Genomic DNA, 24,815 nt, shown 5'->3' with positions numbered 1-24,815 from the left:
GTCGGGTGGTGATGGTGGGAAAACTCACCGCCAACGAAGTAACTTAAGTCGTAGTTCTTTTTTTCTTTGTCTGTGTGTGTGTGTGTGTGTCCCTACAGTGACGAGAACAATTAAAAAGTTAAGAGAAGAAATGAACAAAAGGTAAAGCAGAGGGCAAAGTAGAAACGCAGAGTGTTAACAGTTGCCCCAGCGATGCAGCTACAAGGCCGTAGCACAGGTAAAGGCAGGACACCCCGTTATGTGTCAATACAGTGCCCCCCTCCCTCCAATCACACGCGCCCCCCACCCCCTGCACTCTTTTTATCATTAAAAACCACAAGTGTAGCAAATGGAGCAAGCGTTGAAATAGAATGTGTGTGTGTGTGGGGGGGGGGGAGAAAATGTAGTAGCAATAGCAACGAGCAGCACAAATCACGCCAAGGGCGACGGCCAATCCTCGGCGAATGAGAACACTGGGAGGCACACGTCTCCACCGCACTTCCTTTCTTTTCTCCACTTCATCCATCCTGAAAGAGTAGGGGAGACGCGTTTTCACTATCGCCTCCTCCTGGATTCCACTTCTTTTCCTCGTTAGCCAACCCTCCTATTTCAATAAATAATAACTTCCCTTTCCTTTCCCTTAATTCGCATCTATCCATCCCTTTGCTTTCCTTCGCACTTCTTTCTGTTTGCTTTCCTTTGGCTCCTTTACTTTTTTTACGCCGTCCGAATCTGGTAGTCGCCGCTCTGCGTGACGTACCGTACCCACGACAGCGCCTGATAGTTCGGCTCTTCCTCCACCTTCAAATACCGCACTTGAATACCGGATGCCGTAAGGTATGGGACCTCAAATTTCACTTGTACTGGTGCCTTAGCAAACACGGATGGATCACTGCTTCGCACGGAAGGGAGGCTGAATTTGAATGAACAGGTGAATTGCTTACCACCACTTACCTCGCGCAGACTCCACATAAGTAAGTTGGACTCCGGTGCATGACGAACCTTTCCCGCCGAGCACCGCCCCTCCGGTTTGAATGCATCGCTCGGGACCGGCACAAGAATATCCAAGAAAGATGCGGTGAGAGTGCGTCGAAACGTGGTGCGTGCCACTAGGGCCATCTCCACCTGAGTCGCGCTTTTACTAACGGTGGTGCACTCCACGGTAACCATCGGAGCCACCTTCTTACTCGTGCGGTAAGACATCAGCTCGAATTCCCCATCAGGTGGTACGAAAGAAATAACACGGTGACTCTCGAACTGACTAAGCTTAACGCACTGATGCAGTTTGACGCCCTCCATCTCAACAGCACGCCCGCGGGAGGCCAACATCTCAAACGTAGCCTTGTCATTCAGACCAAGTTTCAGGACCGGCATCCCGGAGAGACGCACACGCATTTTAATCTGACCACATATTTCGCTTGAAAGCGTTTCTCCGCCAGGTGAGAGAAGGATGTTCACACTCTCAATAACATCAAGGAAGACTTCGTTTTTACGGTACTTATACTTACCAGGCTGACGCCACGGCGTGAGGCCACCGCGACCCGACGCCTCTGCCGGTAGCTCTTTCACGTGGAGCTTATCTTCAGGGAGCAGGTACGAAATAAGGCTCTCTTGTGTGATATATTTTTTGAGTGACTTCTCTTCGGTGTATTGCGGGAAGCCAAAATCACACATCTCGTCCAGTAGCTCATATACAATGACAAAATTGTCCATTATCGTTTCCTCTAGCACGTGCTTGAAGTAGCTTTCGAAAACGGTGACACATTGCCGCATGAAGGCGAATTGCTGCAGTGGGAGAATGTTTAACTTGCTCACCATCAGGAAGAACACGTTGTTCACCCGTATGTAGCAATAGATATACCCCTGTTCCTCAAAAATAGGGGTTATGCGGAACTCCTCCTCGTCAAGCACTCGGCGCTGAAAGACAGACGGAGGGTTATGGGTGACATCTCCCCTGTAGGAGCGGCATATGAGTGGAGACCCTTTGCTGTCAAGAATATAGAACACGGAAGCCATGTAGCTTGGATCTAGGAGGCGAAGATGTTACAGGGGGGAAAGAGGGTGAAACTACGGTGAAGAAGAACAAAACATGCACTCAGCGGAGCGCAGGCAGGCGCGCACACATACCTTTGTTCTTGGTCTTAATAGCCGCAGGTGCATATTTTGAAGCACATTTTCTTCATTTGTTTTCCTGACGCTAACGGTAGGCTGGAGAAGTGAGGAAGGAACAGCAATAAATTAGACACACGAAAGACTCACCTCTCCCTTCAATTGGGGACTACCATGGCCTCCAACATTCCATTAATTCTCCCCATCTTAGTCGCAGCTTCTCACCACACACAAACACATACAAATAAAAAAAAACACAGGTCGTCAAAACGGGGCGGCAAACGTTAAAGAGGTGAGAAAGCAATGCGTTGGTACCTGTCTGGGATTCTGCATAAAATGCAAATCGAAAAGAGACCCAACATTGCAAATCAGTGGTGGGATCAACATCGGCAATAAAAAAACGCAACCCGCGGTCGCAACGAGTGAAGATGTTCGAACGCCGAAGGACCTTCCCCCAGTGGTGCAGCAGCAGGGAGAGCATTACGGCACGCTGTCGTAGAAAAAATTCAACAGAAATGTAACTTCTGCAAACGTCACTCACGACAGAGGAAGTGCCATAGTCATTCCATCGTAGCCCAACTCCACAGTTATTACGCCATCACCGCATTTACCCGCCCCCCGTAGTTCTTCCAACCTCTCCTTTAGCAAGCGGTTGCCCGCTGCGTGTTTTATATCACAATACATGCCGATGGCGTAAGTGCGTGCAGGCTGCAGTTCGCAAACCAGTTGCAGTGTATCGTCCATACAGTAGTGCGAAGGGTGACTCACTTCTGGGCCATATAACATATCGACAAAAAGGACATCGATTTTCACTAGATCGCGGAGAAAGGACATGGCATTTGGTGGTATTTCGCTTACATCCGAAAGATACACAACACAGGAGTATCCGTTGCAACTGCTGGCACCGGTGCTACGAAGCGCAACACCACGACCAAATACAAAACCAAGTGACATGTATCCTTTTCCGTGCTCCACCGGTAAGGCATACATGGGAAAATTCTCACCGAACCCGGGGATGTAAAAGGATGATGGGTACGTGTCAGGCAGTGTGTAAAGGTGTAGTGCAGCACTCCGTCGATAACCTATGTTGTCTGTCTGCCCTTCCCGCTCACGATCCTCCCTCATGCGCTTCACAACTAGCTCATGCTCCTCGGCAGTGCTCGGTGCTGGTCCCATCAACCAGCTGTTTCGCACAATATATCCAAATTGTTGGCGAAGCGACTCGATGGTTTTTTCGGAAGCGTAAGTTGATATGTACTGTTCAATCGTGCAGCACTTACTTACATCGTCCACGGTCACACGCTGCAGGTCACGAAGGTCATCCACCCCGCCAGCTGCGTCCGCATGGTCATGCGTCAGTAGCAACCCGTCAAGATAGCGTACCTTGTGTTTGGCAAGAACACGAAAGTAGGCATCACGAAATGTTTTGCCGCAGTCGATAAGTACGTGCTTCGCGTTCCTGTCATCTTCACTATCACTACCAGTGCATTCGGCGTCCCTTACTGTTATGAGGAGGCTGACATTGTTCCTTCTGTCAGGACCCTGTGGATCGCGGAAGGCCTCAGCGCAGGCGCAATCAGAAGACAGATGACCAATGACGGGGACACCCGTGGACACACCCGATCCCACTATCGTTACCGAACAGAAGCGACCACGGGTATTGCCTCCCTGCTGCAATTGAACCTTTTCGTGTTGGTTCCCGCTGCTCATCATTTGTTTCCTTAGTGTCCGCGGTCGTGTCTGCGAAGATCTTATGAATACCTAAATTCAACAACACACCCCCCGTTTGGGGGAGAACACAAGAGGGTAGAAAAGAGGCAGAAAAGATACGTTGAAAGGATTATAGAGTTGCTCAGAACAACACTTCTATCCTTCCTTCTACGGTTTTTAAACAACTGTAGTTTGATTAACCCACATTTGAGGCAGCCATGTGAAATCACGTCCGCGAAACCCTTTTTCTTCTATTATTCGGTTGCTCACGTCCGCTTGCCACTTTTAAAAAAACGGAAGAAAAAGCCCTATTCATCCCCGCAAACGCATGCCACCGTGACAATGGATGATAGTTTCTCAGACTTTACATATGCGGGCCATTGTTAGATCTAGATCGAAAGGACGGTACCAATTATTCCCACCCCCCGTTCATATCCCCCTCACGACTTCTGGTTCGGAAACATAAATCATTGATCGAGTTAAATTCGTATCCGAGGTACTCCACGAAAGTCACTCTCACCTACGGCACGCCCACCATCTCACTCTCCCAAAAGATATACAGAAAGAGCATTCCTTTTCTGCTAGTAGGCTTCCATCGACCAGGCTACAAGGCATGTCCCCCGTTCATACCATGCGTGCATTGGCGTGTTTTTAATGTCCACCCTCAGTTCCACAACTTGCAGCAGTGCTCTGCGTAGATCGCTCGCGTATAGTGGTACAATGAGGCAATTAGAATTCTTATCACGCGAGGCTAGCCGTGTCAGAACCGATGATTTTGCTGCAGGGGCCATACAGCAACCAGCGTCTGGTGCGGTGGTGGTTCTCGACAACACAACCGGCCTCCACCTCATCACCGCCCCAACAGGCGTTGAAGGTGCCGTGGATGAGTCAGGCAGTAATACACACGTATAGCCGGCACCACCACTAGCCGTGTCACACTTCTTGAGGGAGGCTGAAAATAGCGTCAGACCCACAATATGCCAGACATCATCCTCCTTTACAACTTTAGCAGCTCGTGCTCGCACATCTTCCTCCGGCATGAGGTCAAGTTGAATTTGCAGTTGCTCCAATGGCTGACTCTGTCTGCGGGCTGTCTGCTGCTTCGTTGTAGTAACGAAGGCCTCAGGCCAGAAAAGAAGACCGAGGTTGAGGCATACAGCGCCACCCGACTCCCTCTGTATGGCCCCGCGTAGATATAAAGCATGAGAAACCCGACGCGCAAAATCTATCATCCACTGTTCTGCCACTGCTGTGTGAGAAGAATAGGACCGTGCCCACATCGGCGGGATTTGGTCCTTTAACAGCCAGTCGATGAGAGCACGCTGATCTGCCGTTGGTTTACCTGTTCCGCAGCAAATGTTTTCTACCACCTGTAGGTCATCAAGAACCTCATGAAGGCGTTCCATTGCAAAGGCATATTCCCTGTCGACCATTACCGAAACAGGCTCCTCTTTACACCGTTCTGCTCCGCTGCTCCTCCCCCCTGACGGCGTTTCTGCTGATTGTGCCGACACGACCTGTCCTGCGGGAACAAGTCGTTCTAGCGAGGAGCGCCATGAGGAACAAAACAGCCGAACCTTCTGCGCCCACTGCATTTCGGTTAGACAGCGCGGTATGGTTGACTCCTCCGAGTAGGCGGCGCAACCGTCAACAATGCTGCGGCCACTATGTTCTTTCTCACCAACAAATCGCAGAATCGCAAGCCGTTCCAACATAGCAACCGCCTGCTTTTCTAACATTAACCGCGAGGCGCTTGCCGGCAACCGTGCCCAACGAAGCGGCTGCGGGTCCGGCAGGGACTTTACCCACGCCAAAACGTCATTCAATGTGTCCATGGAAGGGAGTCGAAGCTTCTGATTTACGCATAGGCCCTCCAGCAATGCGAAAAACTTGTCGTCCTCAAAAATAATGGGGCTAAACAGCTGCGTGCAGAACGAATTTAGAAGAAATTGGTCAAAGTCGTTGCTCAATTTACCGCCGTAGAGAGCCGTGCCGATTATGGTTTGAAGGGCTAACCATGGGAAATGCTCGCGGTTAGCGCTACAGACTTGATTTCCCTCAATATCACCAACAGTGTTTCCTCCAGAGGTGCTCTCCGTCGTCATCACCCAACGGTTGACGGCTTGCAATGTGTGCCAGAATTCCGTGTCGTTGATTTCATAGCGCGTGCTCCAACCCAGTGGAACATATAGGAGCCGTTCCATAACCACTGCGTGAAACCAAGCAGCAGTAAGATAAATGCGCACCATGTCGGCAGAATAAGGAGCTTGTTGGGTTGGGGCCCTCAGAGATCCAATAGTTTGAAGAAGAGAAGCCTTCATACCTGGAGGTGGTTCGTACACCACAACGATTGATGACTCCACCAAACTGACAGGAAGGTCGAGCGGGGACCGTGCATTTATTACGTCTCCACCACAACCTCTCTCCCCAAGGTTGCCAACCACATGCTGTGCCTTCGCCTCCATGGATAAAATGAGGCGGAAGCCCTCATGTACCTGATCCCCGGCAAAAACGCGATGCAAGTGCCTCACAACAACGTCGGCGAAGGCGCGGTCAATGTGAATATTCTTTAGTAGTACCCATGCACCATCCACCGTTGCTGTCGTGAGGAACCGTTCAGCTGCTTCGGTACTGTCTGCAGAGCCCATAACGGCAGTATGTAGTTGAACATTCATTGCACTCGCCACTGCCTCCAGCGACACCGTTGGGTCACTCCCCGCATTCGCCACTAATATGAGTGGGGTTGTGTTAGTCAACTCCTTCTGAATTGCAACAAGATCAAGAACTTCCGCCGAAAAGAAGGAATCAAAGTCGCCCATGCCACCTTTAGCACCGTCATGGCCAGCGATAGCACGATAACCGCTTTCCCCACAGTTGCCACGCCCGTCTCCCACTGCCACGTCTGCACCATCAAAAAAGAGTCGTAGGAACTCTGAGGCAGCGGGCACAAAAGCGTCACGGCGGGTGTGCAGAAGTAGCAAAGCCGTTATAAACGCACGGCGTGTGGGCCCCACAGCATGGCTTCCACCTACACTGCTGCAATTGGCGTCATCGGCACTGAAATTCTTGACTTTTCGGGAAAAGGGAGGTATCGTCTCGGCGTAGGGCTCCACCGCTGCAAAGTATGCTCTCCATGCCTCCCCATGCTCCGGGTTATTCAGTGAAACCCGCACTTGCTCAAACAGTGGTAGCTTCAGCAGCTCCGCGAGAACCGCGGCTGAAGACGGCGAGCACACACGGCACCCAGACAGTATCTTGGGGAGTTGGTCAAGCCTGTCAGCACCTTTTATACTTTCAGCTGGTATTGACACGCCTGTGCTTGCCACCGGCCCGCCTAACGCACTTTCGAAGAGATTCCACTCTTCAATAGTTAGTTGTTGCCCGATGGGATCGGCGATGCCACTACGCGCCTTACCCAGGGCGGTGGCAAGAACAAGATGATCCTGCGCGAACATGCCCCGCCGCGCGCGGTGATATAGAAGATAAAACACATGTCTCGTGAGTACTTGCAGTCGCGCTGCATCCTCCTCTTTTTTTTCCGCGGGCGCTTCTTCCTGCTGCGCGCCGTTGGAATTGCTAGGCGGGGGTAGCTGGTCAAGGGCGTCATTCAATACGCGGAAGATGAACTTCACACTGTACTGATACAATCCATGCAACTGGGAGAAGCAGCGTAGAACAAAGTAAACTTTTGACACTGCTGTTGCAAGTGGCTTGTAATGTTCTTCAACAGCGGTAATGGATCGCATCAATTCATCACTCTCTACAATCCCCTCCTTCAACGCCTTTGTCTCCCCCTTCAGCCGCTCCAGTGCAACAGTCAGTGTATTATTCTCAAGAATACTTCCTTCACTTCCCGCAATCAGCTTGAGCAGTTCCTGTTCTAACACCCGCACACGAACAGAATACTCCTCCCGAACCTTCAGGACGCGGGCGCGCTGCTCATCGACATCCGCCCGTTCGTGAAGCAGCAACCGATGACGGCACTGTGACTCAAGCGAAGACAGTGTCACGGCAAAATTAACAAGGCAGACCCTTCCTGCTATTCCGGGAGGTGGTTGATAGTGCGAATCACGCGTGATGAGAATCAAACTAAAGGAAGAAGTAGTTTCCACCTCACGGCCACCAAGTCGCGTCATCGTGCGCCCTCCCACACGTCGCATCTCGTTCTTTAGAAGTGGTCCAATAATGGGGTCCATGAACTCCGCGTCTTCTATGATAAGTGCGTAACCGAACCGGATGGCCATGTCCAATTGCTTGAGATAATCGCTCTTCGTGAAACTTGTGGTACGCATCGTTCCATCTTTGTGTTTCTTCTGCAGAAATGCGGTGGCAACCCCGCTGGGGTCAATGAGTAGGGGGTATCGTCGACTACGGTGAAGAATCATTGCGTTTTCCGCACAGAGATTGTCTTTTGGAAGACCCTGCTGCTCCCATTCAAGTCTCTGACTCGGTGTCACAAGGTAATCCACAAAGCCACTGGAATGCTCTTCCGTACAGCGAATTTTAAAATTCTTTAACTGCTGTACCCAGACAGGAAGTAGCAGTGACTGTCGTGTGTATTCGTCAAAGTAGCCAAAGTACGTCAAAGACGCGGCTGCAAGAATGCAATTGCCTAAGAGAACACTAACTTCGGAGTCGAAGCCAAGCGACTCCGCACCCCAGCGGTCCCGCTCTTCCAAAAGTTGTTGCAAAAGCTTGGTCGCTCGGTCACAGCGTGAAGCGATTACACCCATCGTGCTCTTGCAAGTGGCGATCTCCTCCGCCATCGACTGGTAATCCTCCTTGAGTTGCTGCAAGGACATTTCAAGGGTGCTAATCTCCGTTTCCGTCCGCTCCAACTGCGCTTGCTTCGCGCCTTGCGTAATAGTAATTTGATCGATGCGACTCCGCAGCGGTTGCACGGCAGCATACACGATGGCGTAATTAATTTGTGCAGTTACCCACTGGAGCAACGGTCCGGCGGCCTTTGATGCTCGCATCGCTGCCTCGTATGTGAAGCCATCTTCCTGCAGCATTCCACGTACGGTTTGGACGGCTTCTTCGGTGACATCACGTGCCTGGAACGCCTTCACGCTGGCAATGAAATCATCACGACGAACGTAGTGTTTTATGACGTCCCATTCACCCGCGCGCCTTTCGCCCATTACAACAAGTACCGTCTCCAACACGCGTTTAACCATGGTTGGTGGCGTTGTGTATGCACGCATTTCACGTAGATACTCTTGTTTGATGCTGTTCAATCCCTCCTCGGCTTCGCGTAGTGCAGGTGCCGCCTCCGATAGCTGCTGCTCCACACGCGCCCTGTCGGCGAGGATGAGGTCCTCTTCTTCCTTCAGTTGCTGTCGCAGCTGCTCAGCCTCTTGCTTTTCTTGTTTCGTTCTTTCCGTTTCGCTCACGATGCGCTCCAGCATTGCTTGAGCCTTCGCACTTCTTTCATCTAACAAAACTTCGTGTTCACGCAGCTGAGTTTGCTGCTGCCCGACCTCTTCTGATGTAGTGGCCAACTTGGCAAGACCACTTCGCAGGTGGGTAAGTTGCTCCATGGAACGCCCTTTCTTTTCTTCGTAGAGTAACTTCAGCTGCTGTAGAAGGTCGCTAAAGTGACGTGGAGTTATGAAGGTGCCTGAGTTTGCGTTCCGTTGCCGAGCAGTGGAGTTCACTTCCTCTGTAGCCTCATGAATGGCACTGAGTGCTTCCGTAAGCGCCTTCCGTGACGTGTCCTCTGAACCTGAGAATGATTCACGACAAGAAAACATTACATCCATGTTTTGTGTGAGCTTCTGCGCCAACTGCGCCCGAGTCGTCCGGTCCCACTCCCCCAACCAGTTAATGGTGCACCGGTTGAAGAGAGCAGGGCTTGTCACGACACGGTCGGCAAACTCTTTTGTCGACGGGTCAGTAACGAACACAACGTGTAAATTCCGCCGAACGTTGTTAACAAACCAGCGGTAAAGCACCTGCTCTGATGTAATGTCGATGTAGTCGCTAGTCAGCATAGGACCTGCTGTTTCATTTAACAGGAGTGGATGACGGTCGAAGTCATATCCTCCACCGGTCATGGGTGCGCCAAAATCCCTTCGGTTCATAGTTGAGCTCCTGTCGAAGAGTGACGTACGCGCAGAATTGTGAAGTTCGTTTCCTTCTCGCTCGTGTTGGTGGTGCTGCAAAACGCGGGGCAGGTGTTGGGTGGTCCCGCTAGTAGCTTTGAGCGACTGTTGCTCCTCAACACTCGCACGAATATCGTCCATGAGTTTTGCCCACTTATCGCCATCAAACAAACCAGGAATCTCACCGGAAGGCAGAAGTGCATTAATATACTCGAGAAAGCCTGTTTCCATTGCGTTGCTATCATCGAATATAAAGCAGATACGCTCCAGTCCGCAACCGGCGCGACGGAGTACCTCGCGGAGGTCACGCTCGTAGTCCGCCAGTTGGTAACCACGGTTCACGTCGATGCGAAACACCGACATCCCATTCATCCATGCAACTAAGCGTGTAATAATTGTTTTGCCCACACCAGAAGCCCCCACAAGCACCATATGACCCGACGGTTGACGAAGCACACGGTCAATACGCACCACATGGTCAACCATGGTGTCTAACACGACAAGTTCGGTATCCCCTTCCCCTTCGCAAAAGGTGCGCACTTTCTCCTCAACGTACTGAACAAGTTCACTCTTTGTTTGTTTCATGTAGACACCATTAACAATTGAAGAAAACAACAGTGGCGGCTGGGCGGGACTGCTGGTGACATCTGTAAAGTGCCTTGCGAAGCACTCCACAACCTTGCGGTGTGCCCACTCTCGCTCTTCATTTTGCACAAGTCGATCTTGAAAGATGCGCAGCCCCTCATGTATGGCAAGTTGCACAAGTTCTTCCACTGTGAGCTCACATCTCTGCTGGTCACTCCAGCTTAGTATGGCTCCTCGCAGTGCACGTATCCATCGGGTTAGCTCACGGGGCGAGTAAACATAATGTGGCTGCTGCCACGTATTAAAGCGGCTTTGTGAGGCGGTGTAAACATCAACCATGGCCGCTGCCAAACATTTGGGGTGGTACCGCTGGAGACGACTACTGAAAGAAAGCATAGCCCGGCAGTACGAACTGTAGATAACATGTAGGCTTTCCTCAGTTGGGAAATCTACAAACAGCACCGGCGCCCAGCGAAGAAACCTATGAGACAAAGAAACTCGACCCTTGTCCGTCGGAGGGTTACATGCACCAATAACCTGGACACCTTCAACTGTTACCCATACATTGTCACGACTGCGATAGTATCCCTTGCGCTCAACAAGCTGTCGAAGGAACTGCACCACAGGCTGTGTGCCGTATTGATCTAGCGCGGGTAGGTTTACCTCGTCGCAGAACAGTAGCAACCTTTTGCCACTTGTTGGTGTCATTATCGGCCCGTGCACAGCATGGTTGTGGACACTGCAATACTGCTCCAGAGCGCGTATGATGTTTTCAGGCCGTGTACCGCTGGAAAAATTCAGAAACACCGACTCGTGTGTGAATGAGTCACGTAGTAATGAGGTAACCAGAATCGTTTTCCCTGATCCCGGCGGTCCGCAGAGAATAACCGCGTCACCCCCAGTAATCCACGCCTCTAGCAAGGTTCTGTTGCGGCATGCATCCACCGTTGGAATAATCACATCACTGAAGCCAACATCCTCTGGGTCCACATCAACGGGCTGCACCCGCTCCCGAGTAGTGCGCCACGTGCCGTGGACGGGATCCGGCTCGACATCCATCAAGGTGAGGTCCCTGGGTTGACCTAAAAGCTGAAAACCGATATCATCCAGCAGCTGCCTTCGCAATTCGTTGTTAAGTGCTGCACCAAAACCCCAAAATACCGCGTAGTTAAGAAGCTTTTCCGCGTAGCTCCTCACGACGCGCTCTGTAGGTAGCGCTCCCCACTTCTCACGCACCTGCCACATACTCCATATTCCATCCAACAGTAGGGATTGAACGCTACGTAGTATTTGAAGGTCATTGTGCTCCATAATACCTTGCCCCCGGTAACGTTCAGTGTGAATAATCTCGAAAGCACGCTCCAGCAGTCCCCCTTTCGCAAACGCTGTGGTCCACACACCTACCATAAACACCTGCAACTCCAGTATATCTCGCTCCGCACTGACGAAGGAATGTGGGGTCCGTGGGGGCGGGGATTCGGGAACGTTTTCGCTATTCCGTGCAGAACGGTTCAATGCATCTTCTGTCAACGAGTCGTGCGCCTTATTGTTTTCTCTCGAAGTGCGTACATCTCCATCGGAGGTGGTGAGCTCCCTTTGGGTCGATGCTAACGTCGTTGTTCCAGAAGAGGCTGCGGCACGGTGCAGAGTGAAGTGTCCTCCACATAACCGCGATTGCATTTCCTCGTGATCGTCACACACCTCAACGATGCGCTTTCCACCCCGTTTGTCAATCATCGGGGCACGAAGGAAGGTAGTGAGATGACGATTCAGCAAGCATGACACCGGTACCGTACCATGACTAAACCACACCATTCCACATCGCGAAACGGTCGCTGGCGTTGCATACCTCAAATCCTGCACTTCAAACACAATGCGAACGGACGGCGGAAGACTCAAGCGCTCACCATTGGGTAACGTATATATCTTGGAATCGTCAAGAAGAGAGTTGAGATTCTCCACCCATAGCGGGTCTACATCGCCGTCAAATATAATCCAATGTTGCTGCTGTGTACTGTTAGTATCAAGTGAATTATTCACAATACGTCGTAAAATGTCAGTGAAGATACCGTCCTTCCATTCGCGTGTGGTTGCCTCAAACACACCAAATAGCTCTGCTTTTGTCATGGCTTTGGGATCAATCACATATGCATGCGCTTCAAGGGGCCTCCCTCGACTTCTCCTTGAGGGGCTGGCAAGGTCACCCTCATCAAAGTCGTTGTGACCCTCCTGAGTGCTCAGGCGGGCCATTACACGGAGTAACGTCTTCCAGCAGGACGTTTTACCTGTGCCACTTGGTCCGACAAGCATGAGACCGTGCCGCGTTTTCCTCGTGCGGTACAGCTGGTAAATTTTTTCCACCCAGGCTGGGGTGGGTGTGTAGTGGGTATCTTGGCACACCTCTTCAATGGTTGAACGCAACAAACTTTCAAATACATCAGGAACAGGTCGACCGGGGAAGAAATCGCGGAGCAACGGGTAAAATAAGATTACGTCCTCACTTATGAGGCGAGGGACGATGTTATTGATGAGACTACCTAACATTAATTCACATTCCCTGCTGTTCACATTACTGTCGTCTTCAACCGCAGTTGCGGAGGAGGCAGTCTCCGGGACGTGCACGGCGTTCCTCTTACAGTCTGCGTGTTTCGCTTCGCCTGCAATTACCAGGACCGACTTCAACGCTCGAAGACCAAAGTCATAGTGTGACTGCCGTGAAAGTTGCTCCCTGCAAAGGTCAAATAACGGAACAACCTTCCGCGACAACGACTCCGCTGTTCGAAATCCCTGAGCAAACAACATTACTTCAGCGATTGCTTCACGGTCTGGCGCCACCATCGTTACAGTTCGGAATAGTTGCTTGAGATTTCCCGGTAGCTGAGAGCGGTCTGCAAAGTCCGGGTTCATGGTTATGAACAGTGCTACATTCGTTTTCAGCGGTACCTGCTGCCGCGATAGATTGACACTGTGCAGATCACCTCGGAGGGCTTCTTGTATCGACCGTATCTGCTGTGCTACTGCGGAAAGCACACATTCTTCAAGACGGTTGAACTCATCGAAGCAACCCCATGCACCGACTTGGCAGAGTCCCATGAGGATTCTGCCAATGGCGCTGAAGTCGAACGTGTCCGTGCAGTTGAATACAACCACATGACGGCCAAGCTGAGCACCCAATGACTTAACTGTCTCCGTCTTTCCCGTTCCAGCTGGCCCAACGGGAGAGCCACCAAGGCGTGTGTGAAGCGCCTGCGTCATGGCCAGGTAGCACCGATCTGTCAGAGGAGTCTGCACCAACCTCCGATACCATCCGATGTACTCAAAACCGTGTATCAACGAGGCGTCCGCCATACGGCAGTGAACCTCTGGATAATCGACCTCATTGGCCAAGACCACGCCGCTTTTTCTGGGACGACCGACATCAGTTGCTGCATCGCCTTTCTTCGAATAGGTGTCGGGGGCAACGACGTACAAGCGAAGGATGCGCATCCACTCAAAATCTTCCGCGGCTGTAACGTTCTTCAACTCGATCAATCGGGACACATCTCGCTGGTACACAGCAAGTGTGATAAGTTCTTCGCTAGCACGGCGTACCGAGGGCGTAACACCCACGGCGGTCACTTCCAGTGCGAGTTGGTCCAGCAGTGAAACCATCCGCGACACTGCAAGGGAAGGTTCCCGCTTCTGCTGCGCCTTCCATGTGGCTAAGGCTTGTTCTTGCAGCTGCGCCCACCAAACCTGAAATGCCAAACACACAACTTGTAGCGGGAAGGCCTCAATCCACTCGGTTGTTACACATCCCGCATCAGCTAACGAAGCTGCAGCAGATACCGTCAGCTGCCTCAACGTTTGAGTCATGACAATTTCCACCTCATTGAGTGTCAAGTGGAGTGCTCGGCCCTCCAACCGTATGGATCGATTCGTTGCAACTTCTTCCCCCTCCTCACAAGCAAATCCAACGATATGCAAATCAGCAGCAGCTGAGCCGGCGGAACCTTGACCGTTGGCACCCATATCCTTTACAATAAGCCGTGCGAGGGCGGTGAACATCTTCGGGAGATGCTTTGCAATCAACGTGGCGTTGTTGCTGTTGCCAAGCGTTTCCAGCAGATCGTCATCGCCGACGTAGAAGAAGCGTGGAAACAAGCGGCGCTGCCTATCTAAATATCTGTTTAGGGCCCGTTGTACTCGCGTTAACTGCCCATCTACCCGTTCCAACGATGAAAGAAGGCGCTTCTCCTCGAGAAAGTCCTGCGTCCTCACCACAACATTCTCCAAATCAGCTGCCGTCTCGGTCGAACCAAAGGGTGAGGATCTATACGGCATCAGATTCCATAACTCCCAAGTTACTCTATCAAATTGCATTCCCTCACTAGATAGCTGCTGATAGATATCTTCGTTACTGCTAAATAACCCATCAAGATGTACCCACCTTCGCTGCACGCCCATAAGCACCTCCAGTACTTTCAGAAGCAAATTAAGGCGACTCTCCCATTCAGTCACACTGGCGGCGATGTGAGATGCGCTATAAAAGGGACTAAGATGAAAGCCCTGTAAAGTGTCGATGTCATCGGAGAGTTGAGCGAACACCGCGTCCCACCCACGAATCAGTACGTGTTTCTTTTTGTATATTGTTGTATTAAACTCAAAATTGTTCCAGAACGCTGTTATTTGTTCCAGTTTCGTCTCTAAGCGATGCTCACCTCGTGCCACGTCCAACACTTCGTAGTAAATCTTTGCTCGCGTCATCGGATCACTACGCCAAATATCCCCAACAGTGAGTTCTTCCAACTTCCACTGCGTACCAAGCTTCGATCGAAGTAGAGACCAGTGACGCTCCGCCCGCACAACGGGCATCATCGCCCTTGAGCTTAACTCGTGGATAATCCAGCGAGCCGCCAGGCGCTCTTCAATAAGCTGGACAAGTTCGTTATGAGCTGGGTGGCCACGAACGCCGGGAGGAAATTCCTGCACCTCAGCCTGCAGCGATATGATATCCTCATGTAACCGCTGCGGATCCACCTCAGAAAAGGGAGTCTGACTCAGCCTATTTAGTTTTCTGCACACCTCTAGTAAGTGGCCGAATACCCACCTGAGATTTTCCGTGCGCGAAGCAACACTCTGCAACCTTACTTCATCTACGGGTTGTATCCCCAACACTTTGCACAGCAGTGTCAACCTATCATGTTGTTTTTCTAGCACCAAAATTTGCTTTTGTATGTCGTAGAAGCGTTCTTGCATAGAATCCGCTAGCTCTTCCAGATGCTGTTTATCTTGCCGCTCTCTCAGTTGAATTTGCTTGTCAAGTTCTGCCAGTGATTTTTCCAATTCGGCCACATCGTCCTGAAGACCCTTCCCCTTTTGTTTGGCGTTTTCACGTAGGAATGGTCGACGCAGTTCAACCGCCTTCACTTTCCGTGCTATAAGATCCTTGTAGGCTTGATGCTCCTCTTTCACTTTTTTCACACAAACACCGGAGTCAGGTAGTGAGAGGCCCTGGTTCTTCAAATACTCCTCGGCGGCAACAAGTGGAGCGATTCTCCTGCCTGTTTCCTCTAATTTGGTGTAAATTGTGGGAAGCTCACAGATAAACATGCAGGCGTCATCGATACTGTTGATAACGTCACATTTCTCAACATCCGTTCGTTCTTCGGTGATACGACGATGGCACAACTCTAGATGCTTACTCACCACCTCTCGGTAGCGCGAATTAATATATTGCGTCATGTTGTCTAATTTTCGGCCGAGCTCTTTCTGTGCGTCACTGGCGACGATGAGAATGCCACCAAGAAGTGTACTGGGTTGTGTATGGTTCATCAATGTATCTGCAAACTCACGAATATGGCGCAGCGCTTCTTCCCACTTCACTAAATCGTCACCGAGCTTTTGCTGAAGAACTCCAACCTCCAGGTTCAACAGTTGTTGACCCCGCCTCCACTGTTTTTCCACATCAAAGGCCTCTTGGATGCTTTTGTCAATAGCGGTCATGGGCTCTGCGAGCACCTCAGAACTCAGACAATCCACCAACCTCCCATAAACTGTTTCCGCTGTCACCTCCACGACGGAGCCGCCACCAAATAAAGGCGTTGCGGTGGGGTGCTGGTGGTTGGATCTGCGGAAGCTGCTGTGAAGAGCTGGAATCGCATGAAGCCACGCGAAGGAATTGTTGAGGATATTCAACCAATGATACCGGCAAGCGGCTTCTGGTGTGGCGAGCGTAATTCCCTTAAATAGTACGCGCATGCGAATACGCAACGGCCGCAACTTATACTCTTCGGTACAGGAAGCGGGGTCAAGGAAGCGTGGGTCACGCCCCATTGACAGAAATTCCACAGTCCATCGGTGTAGATGGGCCTGCAGTTGCAGCAACAGTGCAGCATCCAGGCGTGGTTGAATGCGTTGCACGTACCATTCTCTGCTGCTGCCTTCGGAACCTAACTGCTTCACGATTCCGCACAACTTTTCTACCTTCTCCACGATGCTTTGCGCAGCGAATGTTTGGCTATGCAATTGCTGCAGTATGCGCTCTACATCATCCACTGCCGTTCGCACACTCGACGCGGCCGAGCAAAAATTATAAACGCGGCACGAGAGACGCTGTATAAACTCCAGCAATTTATCTTCTTCCAACCACGTGAGTTTGGCACCGTCAACAAGACACCCATACACCTGCGCGTACTCGTCTGTTATGAGATGTGCCATGAGTTCCTCCTCATCTCCAACTGCCTCTTCAAAAACGCGAGTTAGATCCCTGAAGGAGTTGGCTATGCGGAAACGCGCTTCATTTTTCAGAAAGAAGCAGCGGATATTGCCGAACAGTTGTTTGTGCTTCTCCTGCAACTGTACGCTTTCCAATGTATAAAAGTCACGCAGAAAGGCATACATTTCCTGTGGGATATTCGGCACAAGCACTTGTTCTCCCCGGGAAACACCATCAATATTACCTTCGTTATTTCTATGGAAATTATTATTTTTATCACTGTTACCACCGGCCGTACCAACGCCTCTTTCTACATATGATAACCTTAAGAAAGGTCCCTTCATTGCCATTGTTTCCTCCACCATGTCCACATGCAAAAACTTACTCTGCACGATATTACACCACCGTTCGACATGTTCGTTCAACTTTTGCGCGATACTATCGCGGAAGTTAAGCACGTCCCACGGCTCCGATTGTTTGCTACCCCACGAAGAACCCTTGCGAAGGAGAACCAAGCGCAGTCTGGCCTTCTCCAAAGATTGTGGGCTATTTTCATCCAGATATTGCCGCGCGCTCTGAATATGAGGATCACGCGACCACCTTAGTTCATTCTTTGAGTGCACCAAACTAAGGAAAGCAAGTGCATATGCCGTACCGTGCACCTCTGACCCTGCAGCAAAACCTTCTACAACAAGGTCTTGCAATCGGGCCCCAAAAAAACGTGCTAATGACTCGTTAAGGCACCAGCGATGCTCAAGAGTGCGGAGAAGCAGTAGCTGACGCCAGCCATGCTCCGAAATCTCCTCACGGCGCTCCATGTGAGTTTCCAACTGTCGTTGAAGAGATCTTTCCCACAACATACGCCCAACGTCCTCCGTTACGCCAAGTCGAGCTACGGTTGCACGGACGATGTGGGGACAACTCTCTTTGCCAAAGTACTCCTCGCAAATGTCGTTAATCTCTCGGTCAATCTGCTCACGAAGAGCTGTGCGAAAACTCGCCAAGACAGCCAATACCTTCTCACGCCTGAAAACGCAGAAGCATGAGTAGGCGCGATACAGCGGGGAGCCCCCTGCTGTGGGCGCGTCGACTCGTCCCCTTGCTGGTCTTCTTGGGTCTGAGGTTTTCGCCTCCGTACTCGTGTTTGCCTTCACAGTGGAAGTGGTGACGTTGTAAGTGTCTCTTTCTTGCTCGTTTGAAAGCGATATTCCTACATGCAATGCAAGTCGGTCGTCAATACGGGAAACCCGGCTACTGTATGAATCACGAATCCGCTGGTATTTTCCCGCACCAGTAGGGGAAACATCCCACAAACAACCGCGCTCAACAACGTCCGCTGTAAAGCGGCTGTAGGCTTCCGCCAGATGCCTACAGAAAGAAGTGGTGGTGCTTCCACTCCCACCTCCCTCTGCGAAGGTTTGCGCCAGCGTCCGATAGTAGTGAAAGTGCTCATTCAAAAAATCCTTCAATTGCTTCATTCGTTCGAGGAGCAACGAACACCGCCCGAAGCCCGAAAGATTCTTCACCTCCGTGCACCACTGACCTGCCACACTACTGTTTCTTGTTTCAGTGACGGTCGTCCCCTCTACATCCCGTTGATCGATGCGTGCGGACAACACACCGTCCACAAGGCAACGCTGCAACTCCACAATGGCCTTCATCATTTCGCCAATCTTCTGCAACTGCTTCTCTGCTGGCTGAATGTGTAACACGTCCAAACCATCAGCTAGCGCTACAAATTGTTCCATGATGTTGTGAACAACACAATTCACGAAGTGTGTGCAGCGCTTTCGCGGATAGGCGCCGGGTCGTGCAGCCGCCTCGATGATTCGCAAGGCGTTTACTAAGAAAGTTGTGATATCGTTAACATCATTTATATGTGGAAGCAACTGCAGCACTCCCTTTGCGTGTTGTTCATACGAATGTGCAAGCTTGCTATGGAGTTCGTACTCTCTTTCATAGCTCGTCGGCACACGGTGGCGGAGCAAATAATGCGCGAGGCGCCACTCGCGACTGCGTAACTGGCGCCGAATATGGTTAATCCACTGACGAACTTCCTGCCAGTACGAAACCTCCTCGAGAACACCCCCATTATTATTGTTGCCATGATTTCGGCTGGTGTTGTCACCGATACAACTTCCATGATGGGGAGCCCCACCCACAACCTCACTAAGATTTATGACTTGGGGCCTTGCGGCATTTCCATCGTCAGCGGTATCGGCTTCGAACGCTACATTCAACAAATTACGACACGGGCTCCAAATAGCAAACACGTCATCCAGATCGACATCGTCACCTTCTTCGTGGAGCAGTCCGACGAGTTCATGAAGGTCTGCTGTAGGATTGACGCTACATACAGTCAACAACTTGGGATGTACAAACTGCATAAGATTCACCCGCGTGAGGAAATGGTAACGACACTGCATAGAATTCACAAATTCCTGTAGGTTGTAACGCAACGCATCTTCACGCCTCTGGCGTAGCACGGGTTCATACACACGCTGAAGCAGTGACTGCAGATCACCAAGTGGTTGATCCATTTCCATCGCATGGACGTTTAACTGAGACAGAGTCAGTGGGGCGGGGCGCGGTGAAGACGGTGCGTTCCGTATATCTTCCGCGCTGTTACCACCACTGGCAGAGGTAATAAATACACAGCGAGTTACCCTAGGGAGTGCGGCCGCTCCTTCTGTTTCCATACTCGAACCACCATCCACATTTTTAGAACCTTCAGTCATCGGCCCAGTCCCCATATATTTTGGTGAGGTAACGCCACGCGACACGGTAGCCATCAGACGAAAGAAAACAGTTGTAAGATCTTCGGCCGCTACAACACACGTCGTAGTCGCCGCTTCTTCATTATTCAGGTTTTGTGTTGGTGTGTACTCACAAACCACCAAGTGCAATGCTGTACCATTTTTTTCGTGTTCAACACCTTGTAGGGCTTCACGCACTTGCGGTTTTGTTGCGGAACGCATCATGGAGGAAATACAATCAACGACATCACTTGCAAGAAGTTCATCGGCAGTCAAACATAACTGTTTATCCTTTTCCTGCCGCATCATCTGCAAAACAAACTAGGCGAGATAATATATGATGAGAGCGAGCAGAAAGTCTTAAATGTTGATACGAAGCGAGGAAAAAAAGAAAGAAAGAGCAGTCCAAGCATAGCCCAAGCGCTAAATGTACACAAATTACTGCACAAAACAACAACATCAAAATTTAACTATGCGTCGCGGATTACCAACAGATGATAGCCGAATAAATAAAAACTAACAGCAACAGTAGAGATAGGAATGATAGAGCACAACGACAGGAAAAGGTGAGTGACAGAGGGCAAGAGCTAATAAAGGCAAGCAGCGACACGAGAAGTTGGTTTCTTTAGCAGCTTACCAGAAACCGAAATAAGTTGCCAACCCATGTCCAACTAAATATTCCACTCCACCACCAAAACAACCTTTTTCCTCGTCCTACCCTTCCGTGCATGGCGACGACATTTCGACCAACACCTGTTTGAAATCATGTAAACAACGGCAACAAAACAAAACGAAGAAAAGACAAATAAACACCCACCGCTACACACAAGTATGGCGGCGGCAGGAAAAGAAGAAAGAAAACAACACACAACATCAGTTGGCGGAATGTGGTCAAATGATATTCCTTTCATCACCAACTAAACTGTAGTGACGCTCACCGCTTATCACGATTCAAGGGAAAGAAAAGGAACGAGAAGTAAAGAAAATTAAGGCGATCGAAACGAAACGCCAACGATATTTTCCGTAAATGTTGGCAAGAAGAGGTAACGGGATGAAAGGAAAGAAACGCGTGACGACGAATCGAAAGTCAATGAAACAAACAAACAAAAGGGAGGGAAAGGAGGGGAGAGGGGATGCACACCAAAAATGGCAGCATCACGGAACAAATAACAGGTGTGACAACTCTGTGGCGCGGCGCCGTTATTCTCACACCCAATGAGACAAGAGAAACATGTGAATAATTCAACGTTACTCGATGTTTCTCATATGTAGACATGTACACGTATGTACACGTATACGTACGAAAATAACGAAGCCGCGGATTCACGGTTTCATATTCTAAAATTTCAAAGGCAACCCACCACTGCGCCCCACGACTTCCCGCAGACTCTGAAAAAAAAAAAAGGAAAAACAACGGCAAAGAGGACATTTTTCGCGTCACAGTGTGGTACGAAAAAAAAAAAAACACGATCGCTGCTTTATAAGACATCGCTACGACAGTAAGCGGGTGAGTGCGAAATAGTGGTGGGAAGTGAACGATTGAAGAATAAAACAACTTACCACAATCGATATTCCCACTACCTTGCGTAACATACTCACCCAGACCCACACACGGAGAAGGAAAAAGTAAAAGTTGGACAGCAGCACAACTTCGCTCCGCGCTGAGAATTACCGATTACAGGAACCATTTCCTTTAATTTCTCTCGGCAACGTGAATAATATTAGTTGTGCCCACCGCAAAAAACACACCAAACTTTGCACAATGTTGAAACGAAAGATAGAACGTACGCACGCAAACCTCTACTGCCCTATCGCGCTCGCTGGAAAACCAAGAAGAAAAAACTGCAAAAAAAAAACGACTTCTGACACTGATAACAGCACCGATTAATTTGAAATAATAATAATAATAATAATTGTTCAAAGAGTGAAGAGTCTAATGTTAATTTCACATTACCGTACAACAGGAGGATTTGTCCTCTTTCTTTTTCTTCACCAACTTAGGTGACTTCATGTTTGAAACTTTCTGCACTTCACTCGTTCCACCCTCAATAGTTGTGAGGGTGAGATCTAATAGTTGCCTGAGTGTAGGAGGGTTCCCACAGGCTTCAGACTCTTGCGCACACGCAACAACGTTCATAACTAACATATTCAGCGACACACGTGCTGTCTTCAGAGCTTCCTCTATCTTTTCGGTCACCTGCGCATCCAACTGGGTGGTAGTGCCAAGGCTCGTTCGGCTGTTCAAAAGTTGTTTTTCCATCGCAAAGCGGCGATTGCGCTCATTCTGCAGCTCCCTGAGCAACGCTTCCCTCTCTGCTGCGCTGTTAAACCCATCCACACCCAACCATACATCCGAGGTCGATAACTCCGCTTCACGGCAGGACAAAAAATGCACATCGGAGAGGATCGAGCCGCCGCCGTCATCATTTTCCGCTTCAGCGCTAGAACACCGGATCTGACCGCGACATCGAGAGTACATCACGTGGGACTCCTGCACCCAGTTATCCACACGCGCGTGGAGTTGCTCCCTGTTCACCTCGCCGCTGAGCGGATCTACATGGTAATCCGCTCCCTCATTACCGTCAGTTATTGCAACGTAATTTGTTGTCCCACATTTTGCTACAGCCGCAGCCGAGGCACGAGCAAGAAGGTTCGACCATCCAGCTGCTGCAACTGTGCACGGTGGCAACTTCCAGATGGGTCGTGACGAGGCATCTTCCGTCAGAAGGTAACTCGTTTCCAGAAACCAGTGGCGGAGCACGGCATCGGCAAATGCGGAAGAAGAGGAGGAGCTCACAAAATTGCTTGTACCGCCGAGTTCCTCAGGAAGTGTTGTGGGACTAATATACTTTTGAATATGATTCGGTGTCACCACTTCTACTGCAGTCAGTGCACCTGACGCTGCCGGGCCGCTCGGAAGGACATGCTTCACCAACAGCTTAACATCACACGATGGTTGATAAAGAAGTATTTGCACAACCAACCTAGGGTAGTATTTTGTCAACAGCGCAAGCAGTGATTTTGCCCTAGATAGAGCCATATTACTAGAATGCCACGAGGAGCCTTCTTCGTTTACTAGGACGACAATTTGTTGCTTCTGCACTTCACTAGCAGAAGTCCTTCTATCTGTGTGTACAACACGTGGAGACTCTGTCGTTAACACCTGCTGAGGTGCTTGGTTCGCTGTGCAACACCCCAGGGCGTACTCCATAACGATAACAAATAGGCGCTGAGTTTCCTGTTCGTCTAGCGGGTCCTGCTTAAAGCACTTTGGGTGGATATACAGTACAAGTCGGCCTTGCAGGTCCCGGCCAATGGTGGAAATTGCACCACTACGTAAAGCCGTTAGAACCTGGGGTGTCAGCCGAATGGTGGGGAAAGTTTGCTCAAATACACGCCGCTGCCTTAGAAGTTGTACCGTTTTCGGAATGGAATGTTCGGTGGCCTCTAAGCAGCGCAGGAGATATGCTTCTGTTAAGCCGTCTGCCTCATTGTGGGGTGTTATGCTCAAGTAGTCCCTCAACTCTCGCAACACACGTTGCGGGCACTGACCTTGCGCGCGGGATGAGGATTCACTAACCGTTCCATGTGAGAGTTTATCCACCGAATTCAACGACGACACCGTTTTCACCATCCCACCTATGGTTTTGGTAAACCACGAAGAAAATATATTAAATTAACCGTGTATTATATACGTGTCAATATGCAGTGCTTAAAAGTCCGTATGTTCAACCTACCTGTGCGGGTTTACGTAGTGCGTGAGGGTTCTACACCCGATGTTTTGCCTTCAAGTAAGCCTTTACCTACGTTTATGACTGCGCTGTGGCACCTCGAAACAAAACAAGAGAGTAATAATAACAACAAAGGAGGGAAAACTTCATGATTACAGACAAAACACCTGAAAAAGGTAACCAGCGGTATCCGATCATGGTGCAAAGAGTAACTTCTAGGTCGGAAAGTAGTAACCATAGTCGCGCATGTGTGACAAACAACGCTTGTCGTTCGACAAAATAACAAACTGATGATAGTGAACAGAGGTGAAAAAAAAGCTGTGGTCGCGTGTCTGAGAGGGGAACAATGGCCCGAGTATCGTGGCAGCCCATTTCTTTTCCACAAAATGAATACTCTTCTTACCTTTTTTTTTCCGTTCCCACAGATTCGCCCCCTGCTCAAAAAAAAAAAATCACCATTTTTTTTTTTTGAGGGATGAGCGGGTGGGTGGAAGGAGGGAAGGAGGGGTTACGCTTCGAGAAGCATCTGGTACATGTGACGAAAGGTGAAGTAAGTGCAGCAACAAAGCGCTGTCCAGCTGCTGTACCCGCAGTACTTCAGTCGCTTGTGAATCTTAAACTGTTGCAGGGAGGAAAGCATCCACACCCACGAGGCTACAGCTTCTAGCTGGAAAACATTCTTTTCCTGCAAACCCATGTCAATCACGGCTTGTTTCCGTCTCGTCTCATCCTCCAACTCAAAAACCTTTCGTACTTGCATGTTAAGAAAGAAGGTGGTCCCTGCAGCCCACATGGAGAGGGTAGTGAGCGCCGTGCTTTGGCCGTACATATGAATGAACCCACTGAAGGTATATGCTGTCAGTGCCAGCACCACATCTGCAATCTTGTGTCTTGCGTTGCTGCGTAAAAAAGCAAACTGGTCCGCCTGTTGGCTGACAAGCGATGGTGGGGCCCCCTCTATGACGTTGAGCAACTCATTCCTGGCAGCAATGGCTGCTGCGTCTTCTTTCTCGGATTCCTTACCTCCACCTGTCTTACCTCCCGTGAGCCACGATGATAAAGTGCTCATCGTCTGAATGTCTACCACACACACGATTATGATGTCGTTAACTAAAAACGAAAGAATGCGATTGGGTAAACC

General features: G+C 50.2%; 5 protein-coding genes across 5 annotated transcripts, besides 3 other annotated features; all 5 read right to left on the bottom strand.

The window, feature by feature from the left end:
* Positions 1 to 24,815: part of a sequence feature (sequence corresponds to BAC RPCI93-13M20) that runs on past both edges of the window.
* Positions 603 to 698: a sequence feature (GA-rich).
* On the bottom strand, positions 697 to 1,995 carry Tb927.7.3180 (mu-adaptin 1, putative; the record flags this gene model as incomplete). Its single annotated transcript, XM_840848.1, has 1 exon — positions 697 to 1,995. One exon carries the CDS (start codon positions 1,993 to 1,995, stop codon positions 697 to 699), a length of 1,299 nt encoding a protein of 432 aa, XP_845941.1.
* Positions 2,626 to 3,801, bottom strand: Tb927.7.3170 (hypothetical protein, conserved; the record flags this gene model as incomplete). Its single annotated transcript, XM_840847.1, has 1 exon — positions 2,626 to 3,801. One exon carries the CDS (start codon positions 3,799 to 3,801, stop codon positions 2,626 to 2,628), a length of 1,176 nt encoding a protein of 391 aa, XP_845940.1.
* Positions 4,380 to 20,252, bottom strand: Tb927.7.3160 (dynein heavy chain, cytosolic, putative; the record flags this gene model as incomplete). Its single annotated transcript, XM_840846.1, has 1 exon — positions 4,380 to 20,252. The coding sequence occupies one exon, from the start codon at positions 20,250 to 20,252 to the stop codon at positions 4,380 to 4,382; it is 15,873 nt and encodes a 5,290-aa protein (XP_845939.1).
* Positions 21,837 to 21,857: a microsatellite.
* Tb927.7.3150 (hypothetical protein, conserved) lies at positions 21,889 to 23,577 on the bottom strand (the record flags this gene model as incomplete). The annotated part of the gene is made up of 1 exon (XM_840845.1): positions 21,889 to 23,577. The coding sequence occupies one exon, from the start codon at positions 23,575 to 23,577 to the stop codon at positions 21,889 to 21,891; it is 1,689 nt and encodes a 562-aa protein (XP_845938.1).
* Tb927.7.3140 (hypothetical protein, conserved) lies at positions 24,183 to 24,743 on the bottom strand (the record flags this gene model as incomplete). The annotated part of the gene is made up of 1 exon (XM_840844.1): positions 24,183 to 24,743. The coding sequence occupies one exon, from the start codon at positions 24,741 to 24,743 to the stop codon at positions 24,183 to 24,185; it is 561 nt and encodes a 186-aa protein (XP_845937.1).

This window comes from Trypanosoma brucei, chromosome 7 (assembly GCF_000002445.2).
Source record: "Trypanosoma brucei brucei TREU927 chromosome 7, complete sequence".
NCBI lineage: Eukaryota > Euglenozoa > Kinetoplastea > Trypanosomatida > Trypanosomatidae > Trypanosoma > Trypanosoma brucei.
The sequence above is the reverse complement of the archived record's forward strand: the minus strand, read 5'-3'. Positions and strand labels throughout refer to the sequence as shown.